The 22916-nt window shown below is 37.5% G+C and overlaps 1 protein-coding gene across 1 annotated transcript in view; it reads left to right on the top strand.

Moving 5' to 3' along the window:
• Positions 1–22916, top strand: part of Scn2a (sodium voltage-gated channel alpha subunit 2) — a 72713-nt gene that overhangs the window by 45711 nt on the left and 4086 nt on the right. Inside the window, 9 exon segments of the mRNA XM_051167151.1 lie at positions 1995–2115; positions 5063–5217; positions 7118–7291; positions 10136–10258; positions 12393–12674; positions 13611–13664; positions 17285–17422; positions 17764–17868; positions 21264–21534. Of these exon segments, the coding sequence (XP_051023108.1) occupies positions 1995–2115; positions 5063–5217; positions 7118–7291; positions 10136–10258; positions 12393–12674; positions 13611–13664; positions 17285–17422; positions 17764–17868; positions 21264–21534 (1423 nt within the window).

Raw genomic sequence — 22916 nt, 5'->3', positions numbered from 1 at the left:
CCTTCTCCTTGTATTTATGTAAAGACCCCAACCCATGGGACAGTGCTGCTCACCTTTGAGGTGGATCTTCCTATCTCAGTTAATTCGGTCTAGAAATGTATTCACAGATAAGCTCAGAGGTGTGTCTCCTATGTGACTATAGAACCTGTCAAGTTGACAGGCAAATCAACCTTCATGCTAATGTATATGCTGATACAGCCATTGACCAGCACCAGACTGAGCACATGGACGTAAGGAAGGACCCACAATTATACACTGGGAGCTCCACTCTGTGTTTCCAGTGTTTTTCTCATTATTAAAAGGAATATTTTCCATTTTTACTGTGTATAGTGAAATCAGACGTCAATGAAGTTAAGTGTGTCTGGTTACCTGTGCTGTGTTTGTTTCAAATCTTATGGATAATAAAGCCTGGACTGCAAACAGATCTCTCCAAGTGATGAGAAACCCAAGCAAACATATGTAAGAAAGAGTCAGACCTAAAAGTAAGATTATAAAATTAGAAAAAGAGTAAAAATTTGGAATGTTTTTAATATATTTTATTTCGCTGTTGCATCAAAGAACAAAATATATTTAAATTTTAATGGCAAAGATATTACTATCTGCCCAGAGTCATAAAAATTTAAGTAAAAAAGAAAATCAACTTATAGCTTTTAATCATTTTTTAGGTAAAATTTAAAATAATCCCAAACCTAATTTGTAGAAAACAGAAGCATATAATTTTTTGCATGTATTATTGTTAAAGTAGATAAGACATTAATTTCATACATTCTTAAATAATATTTTCTTCATATGAACTAAAAACATGCTAATTCAACACTTCATTAAAAACAGTTATTTTCATAATATAAAGGAATCATCTTATTAGAGAAAAAAATCCATAAAATTCTTATCCAAACTATGAGTAGAATCTTTCCAGTATAAATTCTAGCATCCATTGATTCCAGTGTTCCATGTGACAGTGGTCATTTTATCATGTGCTTCCTTCATCCTCTTGGTAAAGGAGCTCTTTAAGCTCAGCCATCTTCTAATGTTATGCACTAATGGTAATAACATTGTAACAGGTTCGAGAATGCTGTGGCCTAAACTACTCTGGTTCCATGTGGCACTCACACCTGGCTCCACACCATGCCTGTGGCATTTTAAGATAAGGTTTAAAACTGGGACTTCAACCTTTATACCGGTCCCAAGAATAGACTGACCAGAATAAAAGTGTATGCATGTAAACATTTGAGACAACTTCTTTCTGCTATAGTTTTCTTTGGATGATTTTGATTTAACCCAAAGGAAACAAAAATGACATGCAATGATCTATTTCTGCCGTTTCTAAGAGGACAGGCAAGAGTGCCAAGTGACAGGTAGTTTCCAAATGCACAGTGAAACCCAGGAGTGCATTGGCCAAAGAGAATGCGAGATACCTGCTCTTGCTGCCTAGCTAACAATGGGCTGCTCTTTTCCAAAAATAGAAAGTTATAGAATGTCTTTAATAATAACCAGTAGTCTATGTTTTCATGTCAAGGAAAAGTGGATAAATTTAGATTGTTGCTGTTTGTGTGCATTTGACCAAACCTTTTCTACATTTGACATGAAAATACACTTGTGCAGCTTTTGTTGGTCGGGTCACAATTTTAGAATAAAACAAGCTATAGCATTTACAAGTGAATTTACTCAAGTGAGATCCCAGTGACCAGATGGCTGGCAGCTTGCATAAGCCTTCTGTAGAATAGAATTCTATTTCAGAAACCCTAAAGATGGGCCAAAGCAAAAGCTATTGAAGTTGCAAGCACTCTAAAGAGAAAAAGAGAGAGATTCCACAATCCTATATCTAATCTTGTGACCCCCCCACCTCTCCCAAAGCAGATTGGCATTATATTTAAGTTATTCTTAAATTACAGATGAAGAGAATGTATACAGAAGACTGGGGGGCACACCTTAGGAATCTTTATGCTTGGATTGGAGAATGTGTTTAAAAGCTTTTCTGTGGGATTGGTTTTCAGAAACTGAATGCAACTAGTTCGTCTGAAGGCAGTACAGTTGATATAGGCGCTCCGGCGGAAGGAGAGCAGCCAGAGGCTGAACCAGAAGAATCCCTTGAGCCAGAAGCCTGTTTCACAGAAGGTCAGCAAACGGTGGGGTTGTGTCAGCAGCTTTCTTCTCTTGTGCCTCCATCTTTCTTGTCACCTCTCTCTGTCTCTCTACCTACCGTCTAACCATCTCTGACCACCAATACCTATTTATCTAACAACTTTTGTTTTATTTGCTTTGTTTTAACTCTCAAAACAAAGGCAACCTTTCTGGCTGTAGGTTTTATTTATGCAACTAGATCCTTTGCTTTTGAAGTACTGATCACTTCTAAGATATGCTGCTAGTTGGTATATTAATTCGCTTTTGGTTGCTGTGATAAAACATTCTGACCAAAAGGGAACTGGGGAGGAAAAGGTTCATTGAGCTTACATTTCTATGTCACAGTCCACTATGAAAGAGGTCAGGGCAGGAAGTCAAGTCAGGAACCTAGAGGCAAGGACTAAAGAAGAGGTCATGGGGAAATGCAGCTTACTCGCTTGCTCTCCTTGCTTTCTTAGCCATTTGATATTCCTCTATTGAGAATTCTCTGTTTAATTCCAAGCCCCATTTCTCAATTGGGTTATTTGGTTTGGTGGTGTTTAATTTATTGAGTTCTTTATATATTTTGGATATTAGACCTTTGTCAGATGTAGGGTTGGCACAAAACTCAAATCCAAGTGGATCAAAGACCTCAACATAAAACCAGAGACACTAAGTCAGTTAGAAGAAAAAGTGGGGAAGAGCCTGGAACACATTGGCACAGAAGACAACTTCCTGAACAGAACACCAACAGCCCAAGCCTTAGTGTCAACAATTAATAAATGGGACCTCATGAGGCTGAGAAGCTTCTGTAAGGCAGGAGACACTGTCAAGAGAACAAAGCGACAGCCTACAGACTGAGAAAAGATCTCCTTGCTTTCTTAAACAACACATGACCATTACCAAAAGGTAGCACCATGTTTGTGGACTGAGATCCCTCTCATCAATCATTAATCAAGAAAATGCCCCACAGATTTGTGTATGCACCAATCAGATAGAAACATTTTCACACTTGTGGTTTCCTCTTCCCAGATGACCTGAATTTGTGTTGACAAAATCCTAACCCTCACAATGGACTCTTCTTGCCATCCAATACATGTTAAGGTTTTAAAGTGTAAAGGAAGAGATAAGCAACTAAAAAGAGCAAGGAAACAATCTGTCACTTACTGAGTGGCCGTACTTTGTGTACTAATTGATAAATGTACATTTCAATCTGACCTTGAATAATAATTTCTAGAATCAATCAAGGTCAATATTTTTATAAAGTTTGAACAAAGATGAAAGATATAAGAAGGCTGAAATATAGATACTTTTATATGGGGCCTTTGCCATCCTATACTCTTAAAAAGATTCTCCAAAGAAAACTGAAATTATGTCATTTCAGATGAGGGTTAGTTATATCCTGTAAAAATAGGGATGAATACCAAACCATATGAAACCCTCAGCTCTAAGCTGCTCCCCTGGGCTTGGCTAACAACCTTGAGCTAATGCCTTGAGCAAAATGCTCAGACTTTCCTGTCATTAATTTTTATTTGTGTTTGTTAGCTGGTTCTTATAACTTCAAGTTATTAGTAGGACTCGTTTTTTCTTTTTTATTTCTGTTTTACATATACATTTATATTATTACATATGTATAAAAACTACACACAGCAAGAAGAATCGGAGAACAATCACGAATTATATTCACGTTACATTCATAGTGTTTTGGATGTTTGTATTTGACAACCTTGAAGAAAACATTTTTCCTATCTTGGTGTGTCTAAAATTCTGAATGTAATTCAATATCTATCATATGTCATCACTATCAACTTAAAACATCTATATAGACCTAAAAATATCTTAATCCCTAAACAGCTAAGCTTAATTGTGATACTAAACTATTTGGTCTTCAACCCCATCAGAGACCTGAGAAGGAGTAAAATTAAGTACCTGAGTAAACAGGAAGTGCAGGCTAGCAGTTTCCAAATTAGAGGGGGCAGGGGGAGGGAGAGAGAGAGACAGAGAGAGAGAGAGAGAGAGAGAGAGAGAGAGAGAGAGAGAGAGAGAGAGAGAGGAGAGTGAGTTCCTGGAGAGTCATCCATACTCTCCATAACCTTGGAGCATCCTCTTCAGCCTTCTGGCCCAGTATATCTGACTGAGATATTTCTGAGGCAGGAACTATTGAGGACTCTTACACAGCTTGCAAGATCTAGCCACAAATCCACTTTCTTTCATAAAACTCAGATATTCACCTTTATTGATGAGACTTTATAAGACTTTGCCTTATGATAATTGGTGGTTTCTGGGAATGTAAAACTTGTTGAAAATTCATTCCCACAAAAAATGTGCATTCCCCAAGGACAAGACTGTTTTACATACATAATCTTATTATGGTTTTCCAAGTATAAGTTTTGAATACAACAGCTATTCAATAAATATTTACTGAGAAGCCTTTTACCTAGTACCTCACAAAGTACATACAGGTGCTCATTGCATTATTGCTGATAATGATCAGAAAAAATAACCCAATATTTCAGTAATAGTGAACATGTACATAAATTCCCATAATCTCATGGAGAGAAGCATAGTGAAACCTTATGGTGAAATGGTTAAGTTATATTATGCCATGAAGCGACTACTCAGAATTCAAACATATGTCATATTTACATAGAGTAGTAGGGTTTGCCCATGGGATAAGTGCAGAACAGAAACATAAGCTGTGGCTTTTGCTTTGTTTTTCTTTATGTGTGTGGTTTATGACGTATTATGTTACAGCTATACATACATAAAAATAAATGATCATTTAACAAATTATTTTTTAAAACTGTGCTGTTGGTATTATTTTATGCAAGTAGAGCCATCTTTAAAATGAAGTTGTTTACACTGCACTATGAAGTGATGATGTGGGTGCATGTCCCACCTTCACAACGATGCACGGAGACTAACTGGTGACCTTTTCTTCATCCGCTCTCACGTATTTTAGACTGTGTGAGAAAGTTCAAGTGCTGTCAGATAAGCATAGAAGAAGGCAAAGGCAAACTCTGGTGGAACTTGAGAAAAACGTGCTACAAGATAGTAGAGCACAACTGGTTTGAAACCTTCATAGTCTTCATGATTCTACTCAGCAGCGGTGCTCTGGTAGGTGGCGCTGCGCATCTTTTCCCCTGGTGCTATGGTAGGGGGCGCTGCGCATCCTTTCCCCCTGGTGCTCTGGTAGGTGGCGCTGCGCATGCTTTCCCCTGGTGCTCTGGTAGGTGGCGCTGCGCATCTTTTCCCCTGGTGCTATGGTAGGGGGCGCTGCGCATCCTTTCCCCCTGGTGCTCTGGTAGGTGGCGCTGCGCATGCTTTCCCCTGGTGCTCTGGTAGGGGGCGCTGCGCATCCTTTCCCCTGGTGCTCCGGTAGGGGGCGCTGCGCATCCTTTTCCCCTGGTGCTCTGGTAGGTGACGCTGTGCATCCTTTCCCTCTTTCCTCTGCCGAACTTCACTTTATCAATTTGTCAAGTAGCCTGTTGGGAAAAGTGAAGGATGTGTGTGGAAGGGACCTCAAGCGCGCTATACCTGCAGGAGCCAGATAGGACCTCACACAGACAGTGTGTGTTCTCATAATATTTCAAAGAGAATCTCTGACTTTTAGTCACCGGTGGCAGTTCTTTATTTTTGTATAATGAACTTTATTCTCTTATTCTCAGGTCGGTTATCATATTTCATAGTAACAACTAAATTTTATCCATATAGTACAATATAAGTGCAATTGTCTTGTTATTTAAGAAATAGATTTTAGTTTCTGTGCAATGCACCTGCTGGCAGTGAGAAAGGTAAGTGGCGCTTCTTGAGAATGACTAAGCAAATAGAATGTGCAGTTGCCAATAGAAGCCTCTTCCTGGAAGAAGTCACCTGACTCCCTCGCACCAATCGCTTGCCAGCCACACTGAACGATGAGTAGTCAGCTCAGTTTTTAAAAGCATTGCAAACCTAGTTTGCATCTGATTTCTTTTAAAGGAATGAGTAATTTAACAAAATACTCATTAATATAACGGAAAGAGGGAGACCGATTTTTTTTTTCCCATTCTGTGATGTGAAGGTAGTTAGTTGTGTTTCCTTTACTTTTTAATTTGCCGAAAGGGTTTGTGAGTAAATTTCATTAGGACAATGACTACATTGCTTCTGGAAGCCGGTGGTAAGTCCACTTCTGATTTCACTGAGCCCTGCATCCTGCCATCAACTCGAGTGAGAGAGGAACTGAGCCCTCGCCAGGGTATGACCTTGCTATAATAGCTCTTGGTTCCCCGGTACACTCAGTCATGGCTCACCTAAACACAAGTGCATGCTCACACGGAAGCTGGTTTCTGGGGCATCCTCCTTCAGTGGCATGCTAAGCTTCAAAACACTTGTGCTGAGCCGGGATTCCCTCGTTCTTGAAAATTTCCTTAGTTCCTTTATCTAGGCCACCAGACACAGTTAATGTTTCCTGTAAAAAAAAAAAAAAAAAAAAAAAAAAAAAAAAAAAAAGTATTGTCTTAAATGGTCTTTTCATCCCAGAAGACCCAGGGGCAATGACCACACCCTTTTTTCCTAAGAGCTGCAGAATGGCACACCCAAAAGTGCTCTGCAAAGTGAGGGGATGATGTTTTTTCCCTTTCCCAGGCTCAGGAGGCCCCCTTGTCACACATCCCTGAGAGTGACTCTGGATTCTAAGCTACACCTAATTGACACTTCACCTCTTGCTTGAGTAAGCACCCAATAAAGTGTTAAGTGTCTTTAAAAAAAAAGAAAAAGAAAGAAAGAAAGAAACATCTGGCCTTCTCTCACACATCTTAAGCTCATTGGCGATAGTCTCAATCGCCAGATTTTAATATTGTGTGAATCTCTTGGTAGGCTACAGCACCCAGGTGCTCCCCAAATGTGCAGATAACTATGAAGGCAGGGCAGCGTGATGACCCTCCTGTCCCTGACTAAAGAAGCTTGCATCATCTCTTCCCAATACATAAAGTAGAAATGTTCATGACAATGAAATTCCATACCATGTTTTCACGTTTAGGCCTTTGAAGACATATATATCGAGCAGCGAAAGACGATCAAGACCATGTTAGAATATGCCGACAAGGTTTTCACTTACATATTCATCCTGGAGATGCTTCTAAAGTGGGTCGCATATGGCTTCCAAATGTATTTCACCAATGCCTGGTGCTGGTTAGACTTCCTGATCGTGGATGTGAGTACTCCGCAGTTTTACTCTTTTAGACTTTGACAGGTGATGGTTACCGCTGGTCCTGGCTGTGGCCAATGACACAAAGCAGGCACATGGGGAAACACTGCTTTAGTCCAATTACAAATGCTGTTTTCATCCTCTCCAGTGGAAGTATACCTGAGACACGCTTTGTCGATTTCAGTGCCGCCTTTTGTTTAGTGACTTAGTTTGAAAATAATATTCAAGTCAGTATATGAAATTCTGAGCTTTGCTAAAGTTAAGATTGTTTTCCAACTTTATTTTTAATTCTCATATTTCATAAAGCCACAGTTTTGGCAGTACTAATGTGTCAGCACTTGAGGCTGCATAAAAATATTTGTCCCATACACAGAATATTAACTGCATGTAGATTTGAAAGGTCCACTGGATTTATCTGTGGTTAAAAACAAATCGGCTAGGCTAACTTTTAAGGATTTATCAAGTTGTATTTGTGTTTAAAGATATTAAGATGGAATATCAGAATATAGGAATGTTTAACATAATTTAATATGGTAAATTACTCCGAAATGTAACATGCAAAGGGGACGTGTAGAATTACATTGAAAACCTTCTTGAAATGCAGAAAGACACTGAACAAAAATTAAAGCCACATGTTTATCTGTTTGACCATTACAAACAACAAAACAAGTGTGCCTAATATGCCATCACTCTTTCTTTTATATAATAGCTTGTATAAGACACCATTTTTGATGGGCAGTAGTGGTGCATGCCTTTAATCTCACCCCTTGAGAGACAGAGACAGGTGTATTTCTGAGTTGGAGGTCAGCCTAGTCTACATAGTGAGTTCCTGAGGTTACAAAGAGAAGCCCTGTCTAGGAAAAAAAAAAAAAAAAAGACACCATTCTCCATGCTCCTCACTTTTTTGGATGTAATTGTAAAATTGTGACAGAACAGTAGCTTGGTGACAGCATAGTGTATAAACAAGTATAAGTTTTTAATCCATATTAGTTAAACATAAAGAAACTAAAAAATAAAATTTTCTTGCCACCTGAATTCACATTATCTAATATAATCTGATACCTACTATTTTGGATTTGTGAATACACTCATGGTTGTATGTTAAACTGGTTGATATTTTGTTTTAAATCCAATACGCTTCAGATCATCTGTTTTCTTATGGAGCTATAGTAGAAACGCCACTTCTCTGGTCCCAAAGAAGCTTAATTGCTTCCCTTAAGGAAAGGTTTCTTGAGAGTAGAGTGGACCAGAGTTTGAGTGATGAGAATGCCAGTCAGCGCCGTGCAGGGATGGACACTCACATGTGTCAACTCTGAAGCCAAGCCAAGAAGTAGGGTGAGCACAGAGTGCACGGAATAGGATGCAAAAGTTTCTAAATGGAGGACAAAGGAAGAAAGACAAGTTACACAACCACTTAAGGAACCCATGATGTCATCCAAAGAAATATGAATGTATGGGTTTAATAGAGAGGAAGACACTGAAGAATTATGTACAAGGAAGATACGAGACAAGCTAACTGTGTTATTGAGAGAAGCTGGTGACGGTGTAAATGCTAAAACAGAAAGGGGTTTATTGAAAATGCAAAATAACAAAAACACAGAAAATTATGGTGTCCAAGAAAGACCCAAAATGTATCTCCTTTTCACCTATAGCAAAACAACCTACTGACAGTGTTATGGCTTACCACTTCTTTAACTCTTTTGGTATCTAATGGTTTATCTGCCCCAGTTCAGAGCATTTTTCATTTGTCTAACTTTTTTCCATCCCTTAATGTACACCTCTCCTTCGGGTCCTGTCTTCAGAGAGTGCAAACACTGTAGGCCCTCCTGTTTTACATTCAGACAACCTTCACAGTTCATGATAATTCAGACAGTTTGTTCCTCAGTTATCTATGAAGAGAAAACTTACAAAGTCCAAAACTGCCTACATGAATTTTGTACCTCATTTCCCCCCTTAAATTCAGAATACACATGCAAAATTATTTGTAAAAAAACCAAGATTTTGTTAAAGAAATTTTATTTATTTCTGTTATTTTTCTGAGAAACATTTTAAAATACTTATTATCACCATCATTTAAACCACATTATGTATTTATTTCTATTTATCTAATTTTCAAATTTTGGTGTGCTTTAGAACAAGATATAATTTCTGAGTTCATGTGGTATGTACAGTTCCCAAAGGTAATCATATATTTTAATGATGCCTACAACAGATTTTTTCCAGCTGCAATTTTACAATTTTTACCAATAGCACTAGAGATCTGTATAAAAAATAAAGAGAATAATAACCTTAAAATTCTTTAGTTATACTAAAATTTCTACTTTTATTTTATATTCACTAATTTTATTTTCTCTAATTAATATAATTCTCAAAATGTGACTCATGAATCAACAATGTTGCTTTTTCCAGAAAACTTAGAAAAATGTAAATTCTCATGTCTTTCCCCAAACTTACTAAATCAAACCCTGCCAGATTTCAATGTTTGTGTGTGTGTGTGTGTGTGTGTGTGTGTGTGTGTGTGTGTGTGTGTGTGTGTTTAGTTAAAAATAGACTTACTATGTATAGTATTCTGATCACACTCCTCCAACTCCTCTCAGGTTCCCCCCACCTCTTCACCCACCAAATCCACATCTTTTCTTCCTCTCATTAGAAAACAAACAGACATATAAATGGGGAGGGGGGCTGGATGTAGAGGGAAAAACAGAAAATGACAATGTTCTCAACAGTTCCTGGGTGATATGGAAACTGAACCAAGTTTGGGAACTTCTTGTTTGTAGCATATTGCAAGATTGAATTGTGTAGACTCTTATCTATAACTTTTAATCAGTTGTATGCTCTTTTTTTGTATAGGTCTCATTGGTTAGCTTAACTGCAAATGCTCTGGGCTACTCAGAACTTGGTGCCATCAAATCCCTCAGAACATTAAGAGCTCTGAGACCACTAAGAGCCTTATCCCGGTTTGAAGGAATGAGGGTAAGACCAAACATCTTAGAATTTGCTGTGGTTATAGTTTAAAATAAACTAAAAATTTCTAGAGTAGACAGGGCAAATTCATACCAAGTTTGTGTCTTCATATTCTCATAACCAACCAATCAGTATTGTGTATCCAACATCCATAATGCAGAGCATCATTAGACTCAAAGAACACCATGCCTGATGCTCATGTTTCCCTTCATCTTCATTAGGGAATTCTTGGTCATATCCCATAGGTTGCCAATAGGAATCAATATTACTTGCCCTCTCTCTATGTCCAAACGTCTGGGACTTCTTACTTGATGTAATTTAAAGCTACCCAATCATGACTCACCATGTCTTCGCTGCACTGTATTAGGTCCTTTGTGCCTTTTGAAGTCTGAGTTTGGCCTTTTAGTTTGTAAACACAGACTTAGATGTCTAAAAAGTAGGTCAGCTGTGGAAACCTAATACTCCCTTAGAAAGGTAGTACAAAGGACCAGGAGGAATTCATGCTGACATCTGTCATTCCCTGGGACAAAAGCTTAAAAGCACATATTGTCATCACCTAGAAAATGATTGTACCCTGACTCCATGGTCTTGGGTATTTAAAACAAAAACAAAACCGTGTAGCTTGTAGAAATGGGTGCTTTTTTTGTGATACTTAAAACAGTTTCCTGTCATCGTAGCACTCAGAGGTTTGAGGCACTGGGATGGGAATGCCATCTTACATAGTCAGTTTCAGGCCTGCTTGAGCCACAAAGCAGCACCCTGTCTCAAAAACAAACCAAACAAGACAAAAACAAAAATGGGAATAAAATAGTTACTTTGACTTTATCAAAGTTTACAAGCACAACCACAGATTAACGTTATGTGTGAGAGTATAGGCATGTTTGTGTATGTTTTTCTATGTATGGTAGCATAGAAGAAAATAGTAGGCTAGCTATTTAATTTTTTTTAATTAGTAATTTTTAAAATCCCATTTTTTGCAGTTGCAGACTAAATAACAACAATAATAACAAAGTGTGTTCAATGTTTTTTACTAGAATGTATTTCACATTTTCTATGTCAAATTCATCTTTAATATACCCCCACTTCCTCTCTCTTGACCTTGGGACCAAATCTCAGGCTGTGCATGTGACTGACAGACATTCCCCCTTATACTGCACCCTCAAATGTTCTCAATTTGGTATTTTATACTTTTCATTTGGGGTATTTTTCTTAGGATTATCTCATAAATTTATGCCATTACTTGAGGTCTTAATTACTTGTTGATTTTAATTATCTCCATTTCTTTTTGAAAAAGTGTTAAGTATGTGTTCGCCCCCTAAGAGAACACCCCATAATATAAAATTTATTTCATATTCTTCTGAATTTTAGAATTTAAAATTCTGTGCTGGGTGGTGGTGTCACATGCCTTTAATCTCTGCCCTTGGGAGGCAGAGGCAAATGAATTTCCAAATTTGAGGCCAGCCTGGTCTTCAAATTGAGTTCCAGGATAGCCAGGGGTACACAGAGAAACCCTGTCTCAGAAAGCAAATAAACAAACAAAAATTCTTATGTTTAGTTATTAGATATTTCTACCCAAGATTCAACTTTTAGGATAAGCATATTTTTCTATAATTTGATTCTTATTTTCTCTGTTACATAAAGATTTATATTTTATGTTATGTGTGTGTATATTTTTTTGCTTATATATACATGTGCACTACATGTACGTGTGGTGGCCTTAGAAACCAGAACAGTGCGTCAGGGTCTCTGTAACTGGAGCGACAGATAGTCCTGAGCCTCTATGTGGATGCTGGGAATCAAACCTAGATCATTCGGAGCAGGAAATACCATTAGTCATTGATCTACAGCTCCTAACCATTATTTCCTTTTTAAAGATGTATTTATTTATATTCTGTGTATGTTTGTATGTCTGAGTATATGCATAGGCAACACATGCATTCAGATGCCCTTAGAGGCTACAGAGAAACGTTCGCTATCTGATATGGGTGCTGGAAACCCAGCATAGATACTCTAGAAGAGCAAGAGTGCTCATAACAGCTGGGCCATTTCTCAAGCCAAATCATTGTTTTCTAGTAATACTTGAAAGTGAGTGAACATAAAGCCTTGTCTTCTCACGAGTTCCTTCCTTCTCCTCCTGTGCCAGGTTGTTGTAAATGCTCTCCTAGGTGCCATCCCATCCATAATGAACGTGCTTCTGGTCTGCCTGATCTTTTGGCTCATATTCAGTATCATGGGAGTGAATCTCTTTGCTGGCAAGTTCTATCATTGCATCAACTACACCACTGGGGAAATGTTTGATGTGAGTGTGGTTAACAACTATAGTGAATGCCAAGCTCTCATAGAGAGCAATCAGACGGCGAGGTGGAAGAATGTCAAAGTCAACTTCGATAACGTGGGACTTGGATATCTTTCTCTGCTTCAAGTGGTAAGCGACTACTTTGCAGTTGCCTGTGATGTGTCTAAGGCTGTCTTTTTTCCAGGATGAGCTGTGCCCTCGCAGCTGTGAGAGTGACTATCATCAAAGAGAAGAAAGATAATGAGTTTGTGGTAACCTTGACATGCTGTTCGTGAAAACTTTAGTTAGTAAGTCATATGAGGAACAATACAGAGATTCTTCAAAAACTTAGAAAATAGCTACCATATGATCTGGTGATTCCAGCCCTGGACAGTTGCCCAATGGAAACACAATCTCCATGTGTGAAAACATATGTGCTATCTCATCTCTTTCTCATACTGATTTCATATTACAACCATTATCTATGGTATCAGTCTAAATGTATCAGTGGGTGAATGTTTAAAGAAAATGTGGTACATGCACACATGGAATAATATTCAACCTTGTCTCATGCCTACACCCTGACCCTGAAGTGCTTCTCAGGGTTCATTATAATAATCACTCTTAGAAACTTATCACCATCAAAGGCTGTTGATGTGACTCTTATGACCATATATTGTGAAGGTAAATCAGGATTTCATTATAGATGCTAAAATTCATGCAAAGATTTTATAAGACGTGGTAGTGAATAATTGTATCTAGTACCAAGCATGTCCACAGAGTTTAGATAATAGCCACAAGCCATGCTACACAAATGCATGAGACTGGATCTCAGTTAACTACATAAACACTTTTTCATTGTTTGTATTCGTGGGTGCTAGGGGAAGTGTTGACACGTGTAGACACTTGTGATGTGCACCCAGGTGAAGTTTGTCTATTATCTCAAATATCTATCATTTCTTTGTGGTGAAGATACCCAGGATGCTTTCTGCCAAGGTTTTGTTTCTTCGTTTGTACTTTTGCTCTGATAGTTTCTTTTCTAAACTACAATAAAGAGGAAATGTAAATGTTTTGACAATTTTACAGGCCACATTTAAAGGATGGATGGACATCATGTATGCAGCTGTTGACTCAAGAAATGTAAGTCTATTTAGGCAAAATTGCTTACTTGAATCAAATTAGTATATCTACATTATTATAAATTATTGATGGCAAAAAAACCCATATAACTATAGATCAATGCGTAGAACACAACTATTTTACCAAAATAAGGTATTTATGTTACATTATTTCTTTCAAAAGATTTCACTGGGGATCCCAGTCTTTAGTTACAGAGTTAAAATTACTTAACATATAAAACAGTGTAATATTACTCTTCTTAAAAATAGTTATAACCAAAAAGTCAAAGCTGGCCAATTTTTTACATTTTTTATTAGAAAGTTTTTCTTGACTTGCTGTATACTTTTAAATGTTTCTTTTTATGTAAGTGAGTATTTTGCCTATTTGTGTGTGTGTGTGTGTGTGTGTGTGTGTGTGTGTGTGTGTGTGTGTGTGTGCGCATTGCATGTATTCCTGGTACCCATAAAGGCTGGAAGAAGGCTTCAAATCCCCTGGAACCGGAGTTACAGACAAGTGTGAGCCACCAAATGAGTGCTGGGGATTGAGTGCTAGTCCATTCAAAGAGCAACAAATACTCAACTGCTGAGCCTTCTCTGCAGCCCTTCATTGTGATTTGTTGTTGTTGTTGTTGTTATCTTTTCTAGTAAGCTTGGGTCCTGGTGTTTAAATTTTTATGAATGTATTTTCAAAATGGGATATTTTGGTTTTGTGAACAGAAATCCTCAGGGCGATTTTTATTCATCTACCATAAGTTTCCTTTGGCATTGGATCTTCTGTGAGGACGGATATGACTAATGATGACTAATGGCGAGGAACACAGAAAACAGAACAAATAAGCCAGACCTAATAGTGTCTCTAGCCAGGAGGTGGAAGTGTGTGAGAAAAGGCAGGGATTTGCAAGATCTACCTTATGAGCACAGAGGAGATTTTGCTTCAATTTGTATTAAGTTCGTACAGTTTACTGAAAGAAAGTGGCATTTTAGAAAGAAATTGGTTTCTGGATTGCTAGACCTACCCCCCCCCCAAATTACTCTCAAAATAGCTTATCTCTATACAGCAATTAGTTCTCTGTATTAAAAAATCCCTGACTTTTTTGTTGTTGTTGTTCATAAAAAGGAAGAATCAGAAATAAGACCAATGGTGGCAGAAAATGCTAAGGGAAACAAACAAACAAACAAACACAAAAAAACCACAAACAAGCAAACAAAAAGCCTGTATGGCATCAGCAACCCCAGCGTGGGTGATTTCTGAGTCATGATAGTAATGTTTTACTCATCACTGCTCAGGATACCAAGCATTACTTCATATTATCTCATCGAATTGACACAGGAGCCTCGTGTGCTTGGTGATCACTCGCTTCACCATTGAAGTAAAGAGGCTCAACGTATTCAGTGGCAGAACACTTTTGAGCTCTGACTGGAAACGGTGTTATAACTGTGCAGGAGCTCTCTCTGCCCCTTTGATTTCTTCACTCACAGCTCTTTCTGCCTTTAGCACCAGCCTACATGGCACACAGCTGACTTTCCTTCTCTCCCTTAGAAACAAGCTAATTGGCCACTCAAATTATGAGAAAGAGTTTCTGGCTTTTATTTTTTACTTTCATTTTTATTTAACGTAATTTACTTATTTGAGACAAGACTATGGAACCTTGGCTGACCTGCAACTCTCTGTGTAGATCAGGTTGGCCTTGACTCAGATATCACACCTGCTTCTGCCTCCTGACTGATGGGACTAAAGCCCTGCCACCATGCCAGGGTCTGACTTTTACTTTCATTAGTCATCATGAAAATGCAAATTTAAATCAAAATGAAACATTACCTATATACCTACTAAATTGACAGTACTAAAGTCGGATAATTTCTAGTATTCCCAAGCATAAAAAGTAATAAGGACTCTATATCATGCTAATGGTGGAAAAATGAGTAAGTTATTCTTTGCAATATAGTTGGAGGCTGGAGAGGTGGCTCAGTGAGTAAAGGTGCCTGCTGCCAAGCCTGGTGATCTGAGTTCAATTCCCACTACCCACATTCATGTACAGAATGAGAGAACTGACTCCTAAAAGTTGTCCTCTAATACTCACATGTGCATGTGCATGTATGCACCACTGCTAGATAAATAAGACAAAATAAACGGATACTAGTACATTATTTAATAAAGTTCAAGATATGATTTGCTATTTGCTTTTTGTAATATAGTCTTTAGAAATGTATACTTGTATAAAATGTATAGGACAGTCAGTTTATAAACAAACATTTTGAAGTGACAAGAACTCGAGTTAACTGAAAAATAATATCAAAAAAATAAATATTATATAGTGGGAAAAATGAATGTGGACACATTAAGGCAAAGACACACAACGGCTTTTCTATCAATTCAAAATTGCTACAAAATAAACATACTGTTCAAGAATATTGAGGTGTCCACTGGGCATGGTGGCGAATGCCTTTAATCCCAGCACTTGAGAAGCAGAGGCAGGCAAATGGCTGTGAATTCTAGACCAGCCTGGTCTACAGAAAAAAAAAAAAAAAAAGAAAAGAATATCAAGGTATCAACTCCAAAAAAATGGAGAATGAGTAATACAATAAAGAAGGCTAATTATGTTGCTACCAGTGATGATAGTGTCTAGAATAGAGAATAGGATGCAGAAGAATAAACACACAAGGATTTGTGAGGTATTTAAGTTGTAGTGTTTCTCTTATAAAAGGTATTTTATTTAAGCTTATATGTTAGACAACTTGATCTAGTATGTTGTATTTAATTTTAAAAGTGTTGAAATACAAAGTTATGCATACATACACACAGATAAGTCAAGTGATGATTCAAATAACATTTAGATTTAAAATAGATTTGTTGTTTTTTATTTTATTATGTTTTATGTAAAGACATGTTGGTCATGACACTCAAAATTATTATTATGGTACAGTAGGCTTCAGTTGGCATTGCTTATCATCCATGATTGATTAACTGAATTATCAAACGTGCCCTGTGTTGGCCTTTTGATTACAGCTGAGGCTTTCATTACAATTCGCTTTCCTCCAAGGTCTGGACAAGACAGAGGGTCCTTGTAATACAAAAAGCACCTCCTGGAGATGCTGAGTCAGTACACTCACTATCAGGAAGGACAGACCCTACCAACCTACCCACGTGTACATGCACAGTGTGGTTTCTAGACTACCTGGGAAGTGTGTACTATTAAGCCTTACACATTTTTATACTTTTATACATACTTAACTTTCACAAGCTACACTATAGGTTCTAGTGTTTCCATTTCACAGGTGGAGAGGACTATTATTAACTATTTTAATTATTATTAACTAGTGTAGTGAGGCTCTGACTTCTCTTGTGTGAGAAGAGGTAATCCTATTTGCAAGTTGTGTTGAGATCTTTGCTTACTGAGGAAAAGAACATACACAATCTAGGGGTTTATTTGGTGAGATTATTATAGTTATTTAAACTTTGGCATGAACGCCTTTCATTTCCCCAAGTCAGAGGATAGTCTTGCACCATTCAAAAGGTACACTAGACCTGGTTGTTCCTAAAATCTGTCCAATTTTTGTCCATTTGTTTCATGTTTAGAAATTTCAATGATGCACTTTTTATGAACCTATTGAATCTAATTGTTACCATACTTCATATTTTAGGTAGAATTGCAACCCAAATATGAAGACAATCTATACATGTACCTTTATTTTGTCATCTTCATTATTTTTGGCTCATTCTTCACACTGAACCTTTTCATTGGTGTCATCATAGATAACTTCAACCAACAGAAAAAAAAGATAAGTATTTCCAGATCTCCTTTTTGCTGTACGTTATGAGCCAAGTCCATCACACCACTTCCTTTGTGCTCCAAAATGCAGAAAAACAATACAAAGTTGAGAGGTGATTTTGGCATTTAATGACCTTTAAGAGTTTAAATCATTCATAGTCCATACACAATGCTCTGAAACCTCCAGCGTGTGGCTGTGCCTGCTATGATATAACTAATAAATTGACTGAGTACATCTTCCTTAATGCAAAGTGCCATATCAGGAACATCAACCTTCACACAAGCATTCACGTGGATTTTACAGCTAGGAAAGAACTTGGTTTTAACAACACTTTGCTTTTCTTCCTTTACTTCGGAGGTCAAGACATTTTTATGACAGAAGAACAGAAGAAATACTATAATGCCATGAAGAAGCTGGGGTCCAAGAAGCCGCAAAAACCCATACCTCGACCTGCTGTAAGAACAGACTTCTTTCTTATCAGTGAGCACTATGATACATGTCACTCACACAGCCAAACTCCCAGAAAGAAGTACTTTTCTGAATTTGAAGTCCCATCTTTATATTCTGACTCATTAGCATGCATATATGCCATACATATACATATGCCAAAATTATTTAATATATAATATATTATATATAATCATATAAAATAAATGTAAATGTTTTTTGTCACAAAAGATAGTAGATCACAAAAATAATGATATTGAAGATATTTTTATAATATAGAGATGATATTAAAAATATTTACATCTGTCATGTGGAAACAGTGGACTCCCTTTACTGCCTTGTGGCTTGATTGGTACAGCTAGGCAGTCCCCGTGCCTGCTTAGCTCATCAGTTGAATGAATCATGAATGAAATACAACCATGGGTTTTTTCCTTATGCCTTTAAATACAACTAATTTTTGTGTTTTCCCAGCTCCCCTGACCTGAAGTGGGACTATGCCATGCCTTTTATGACTTTCATAGCTATTCTAGATGTCCATTTTTCAATTACTGCTAGTTGTTTTGAAGAGTCAGGAGAGGCCTTCAGTTCTTCCATTCTTTCTAAAGAATACATGAGATATTACTTCTTGATGCTCTTCCAACTCAGTACCCAGAGTTTAAGACCAATTAGCATTCTCCAAGATTCTTGATTTTATGAATTTGTTGGCAACAATAAATAATTAGGTTCAACCAAATGTTCAGTATGGAAATCTTCCAATAGCTCAGAGACAGAGGGATACTACATTAGACGAAAGATAAGTGAAACTTGAGCCCAATCTCTGTGAAATAACACACCAGAGAGAGAGAGAGAGAGAGTGAATGGGTTTGGAGACTGTTGTTGAAGTGAAATTAAAAGGTGACTTTTAACAAAAACTAAGTCAAGAATAGGAATGGTGGGCTGTTGCTGTGACAATGGGAGGCTCGAAGTCCCAGTGTAGGATGTGTGAGGTGAGAACCATGGGCTTCGGTTTGTAGAATTTAGCAGCCAAAGTGGGTAGAGATGGGAGGAAAAGACCACAGTGGAATAGAAGCTTTTTGTGATTTAGATAGTAAGTTTGAAGCATTGAAAAGACATTCAGGAAAGGGGAGAACTGCTAAGTACAACAAAAGTTGCACAGGATGTGATCCAGGAATGGACAGTTCAGGCTAGAGAGGAAAAGGAACAAAGTTCTTCAAGGGATGTTGAGTGACACAAGAATGGAGGATGGGAACCAAAAATGATGAAATAAAGAAAATTGTTTAGGGCTTTCTTTACACTAATTAACTGTAATAGCCCACAACAACTAACAGAGAAGACGTAGATAAAAGAGTGGTCAATTTCTCTGAGTTTGGAATTGTCCTCAGAACAAAGGATGGACAGAGGGTTGCTAATTAGTGTTTAGGACTCAGAATAATTTACACAACATGTGCCATGGTAGGCCAAGGCTTCAGGGTTATACAGTTTCTTTCACAGCACCCAATGCCCTAGGATTTAAATTGGCAGGGATTCAGGATTGGTATTAGACATTGAAGTATCCCATTAAGATGCTACATACGCAATAAATGTAAGGAGCTTTGTCTAGTCCTTCTCACAAGAAAGAAAGACCAGTTGTGCTTCTAAGAGAGTCTGGATTAACTAACAGAGGCTGTGTCCCTGAGGAAGGTGGTGCAGCTTTGTCTCAAGGATCCTCCAAACCAGACGAAGAAAGAAGAAACTACAACAGCAAACAAAGGCACTCTATCTGTGATGCAGCACCAGGAATCTCAGGATGGGTGAATAAACAACGTCTTCTGAGAGCACAGAACAGTTGCAATTTAAAGCAGTGTTGATAGATAAGAGAGGGATGAGCAAGCTAAAATGATGGGATGGAGTTTGTGTGCTGTACTAAAAGTGGTATCAATAGAGGGAATACGAAAAGCATACAAAGACGAACTATGGTGACTAGAAACTAAGGCAGGAAGTTGGAATTGGCACTAGTCAATGGAAGGACATCTGGGAGGGAAAAAAAAGCATATGAAGAAGTAGAGGTCCAATCCAGCCAGCCAAGGTGCATTCAGAGGAAAGGACCAGTGCATTCAGAGGAAAGGACCAAACAGAACAGTTGTTATTTTGTATCCAAAATTTTCTACTGAAAAGGAGAGAGCAGAACACTGAGATGGAGAGTACAGGCCCACAAGTATCAAATTATGGGAACGCAGCTATTAATGTGTAGGTAGCAGAGTTCCACCATTTGAGTTGAGAAGATAAACCCTACAAAAATTCCAAGAAGGCCTGAGCTGTAGAGGTTCAGAATCTCTTAACAGATGCAGGCAAAAAGAACCTTTACACTCTCTCTTGATGACAACTCTTTACAAGTGAGGACTTATTCTCACAAGCAAGACGTAAGGCCAATAAAGTCTTGAAAATGATGTTCAAGCCAGACATGGTAGCACATACGTTTACTATCAGGACTCAAGGTGCAGAAACAGGCACAATTCAAGGTTGGGGATGGCCTAAACAGTGAGTTCCAAAGCATCTAGAACTACAAAGTGAGACTTTCTATCAAAAAAGGAAGAAAGAAAAGGGAAATGAGGCTCAAATTAAGTAGAACAAACACAGTTGACCAAGTTGTGAATCATAACTTGTTAACAAGAGATTCACTCTATGTAATCTTTATGTGGATTTACCTGTGTGAAGAGAATCCATCTCATATAACCACACACAAAAAAATGTTATATGTGGTTATAGCTAAGAAATTAACCTTGGTAGAATATCACAAGATATAGAATTTGATCCAGTTTCCTCAGCTTTCTTACCCACACTCTTACCTATTATGTATAGGTATGCCTATTATATAATATACCTATTATACATAATAGAAAATATCTCTTATAAAGTTGACCTTGGCTAGAAGCTTTGAGAAGAGAACATGGTTGGTGGAGGCTGGGGAAAAAAATAAAAGGAAATAAATATCTGGGACAAGTATTTATTCAGTCTTAAAAGGCAGTTTTAATGTTCACGGCCCAGCACATGGAATAAAAATATTTATTATAGCTGCAAATACCTGCTGACAGACAGTCTGTCACAACCACATCCTGTTGCTTGGGACACTGAGACCACCAGCTTTTCTTACCATTCTTTTCACAGAGCTGTAGCGTGAATAGTATTCGTGAAACAAATACAATTAAGAAAAGTTGGGTCTTTAAAACATTCTTTTTATAAAATTTATAGCGTGGGTAATATTCATAAAATTCAATTGAGAAAATCTGACAAAGGACAACACAAGAATGGCATATTTTCACAGAAGATAAATTTTCATGTTACTGTAATTGAAACCAGATAAGTTGAATTAGATCTTCATAAAGTATGTATGAGTGTACTTTGTTGTCTGTGTTATTTATTCCAGAACAAATTTCAAGGGATGGTCTTTGATTTTGTAACCAAACAAGTTTTTGACATCAGCATCATGATCCTCATCTGTCTCAACATGGTTACCATGATGGTGGAAACTGACGACCAGAGTCAGGAGATGACCAACATCTTGTACTGGATCAACCTGGTGTTCATCGTCTTGTTTACAGGAGAGTGTGTGCTCAAGCTCATCTCCCTCCGCTACTACTATTTCACCATTGGTTGGAATATTTTTGATTTTGTGGTGGTCATTCTCTCCATTGTAGGTAAGAAAGGGAGCTTTACCCAGCAACCCCATGGGGCCAGGTGTAGGGGTGAATGCCAGTAACCCCTGTATTTGAGATGGTAGAGAAGATACCAAATTCTGGGACAGCTGGAACTACATAGTGAGACCCTGTCTCAAAAAATCAACCAACAAACAAACAAAGTGAAAAGTGTTTCATAGTAATAGTCTAACATTAAAAATGTTTCTTACATTTTAAAATTTCAGATAAGGTCTAATAGTCCATTCCTTTTGGTTTTCCTTATTTGCTATTTCATCTGTTCATAAAATTATGTGGATTTTTTTTCTTTTTTACTTTCTTGCCTCAATTTACAAGCCAATAACTTCAATTTAGATTATCTCCTATGCTCAGGCACATTCCTACGCTATACACAACTACTGCTTTGAATGAATAACTAACACTCACATAGGCATAAATCCCTAAAAGGAGTCAGATGATACATAGATATGATCTTCTGATGATGGAAGTAGTGTGTATATGCATGTGTTTACATATAACACACACAGGCTTCATGATTTTCTTGAGTTCAGATAGCTCTCTCCATAGTTCACAATGTTTCTTTTTACAAGTACACATTGTACTAAAAAATCCAAAATGGATTATTGTCAAAAATATACTAAGTTTTCATTAACAAGATACCAAACAAGAACCTAAAAGTAAATATAATATGATTTAAGGAAAGGCTTGGTTCATCATCATCATCATCATCATCATCGTCATCATCATCGTCGTCATCATCGTCATCGTCATCATCGTCGTCATCGTCATCATCATCGTCATATTGCTTTATACTAAGATGAAACCTAAAGTCCCTGAACATATAAGGCAAATGCTTTACCACTGAATGAAGGAAGTCCCAATCACTAGGTTGGGCCTATTTGAGGAAAAGAAAAATACACTGAGAAGGAAAAAAAATATGTCAAGGCATACCTCATGTTTTTGCACATTTCAGATAGTGTGTTCTGTATAAAATGAAGGTCATGAGAGCTCCACATTTGGCAAGTCAGTTTGCACTGTTTTTCAGCAGCTTGGATGATAATAGCATTTTTAGCAAAAGATATTTTTAATTAAGAATGACAGTTTTGGGGTATAGTGCTATTCTATATTTAGACAGGTATAGCCCAGCCTGTCTACAAAGTGAGTCCAGGGAAGCCAGAGCTAGATAAAGAAACCCTGTCCCGAAAAACCAGTACATACATACGCACATACATACATACATACATACATACATACGTACATACATACATACATACATACGTACATACATACATACCATACATACATACGTACATACATACATACATACATACATACATTTATATTCACTGAGAAACTAACCAGAAGAATCATATAATTTAATTTCT

Source organism: Acomys russatus, chromosome 24 (assembly GCF_903995435.1).
Source record: "Acomys russatus chromosome 24, mAcoRus1.1, whole genome shotgun sequence".
Lineage (NCBI taxonomy): Eukaryota > Metazoa > Chordata > Mammalia > Rodentia > Muridae > Acomys > Acomys russatus.
The sequence above is the reverse complement of the archived record's forward strand: the minus strand, read 5'-3'. Positions and strand labels throughout refer to the sequence as shown.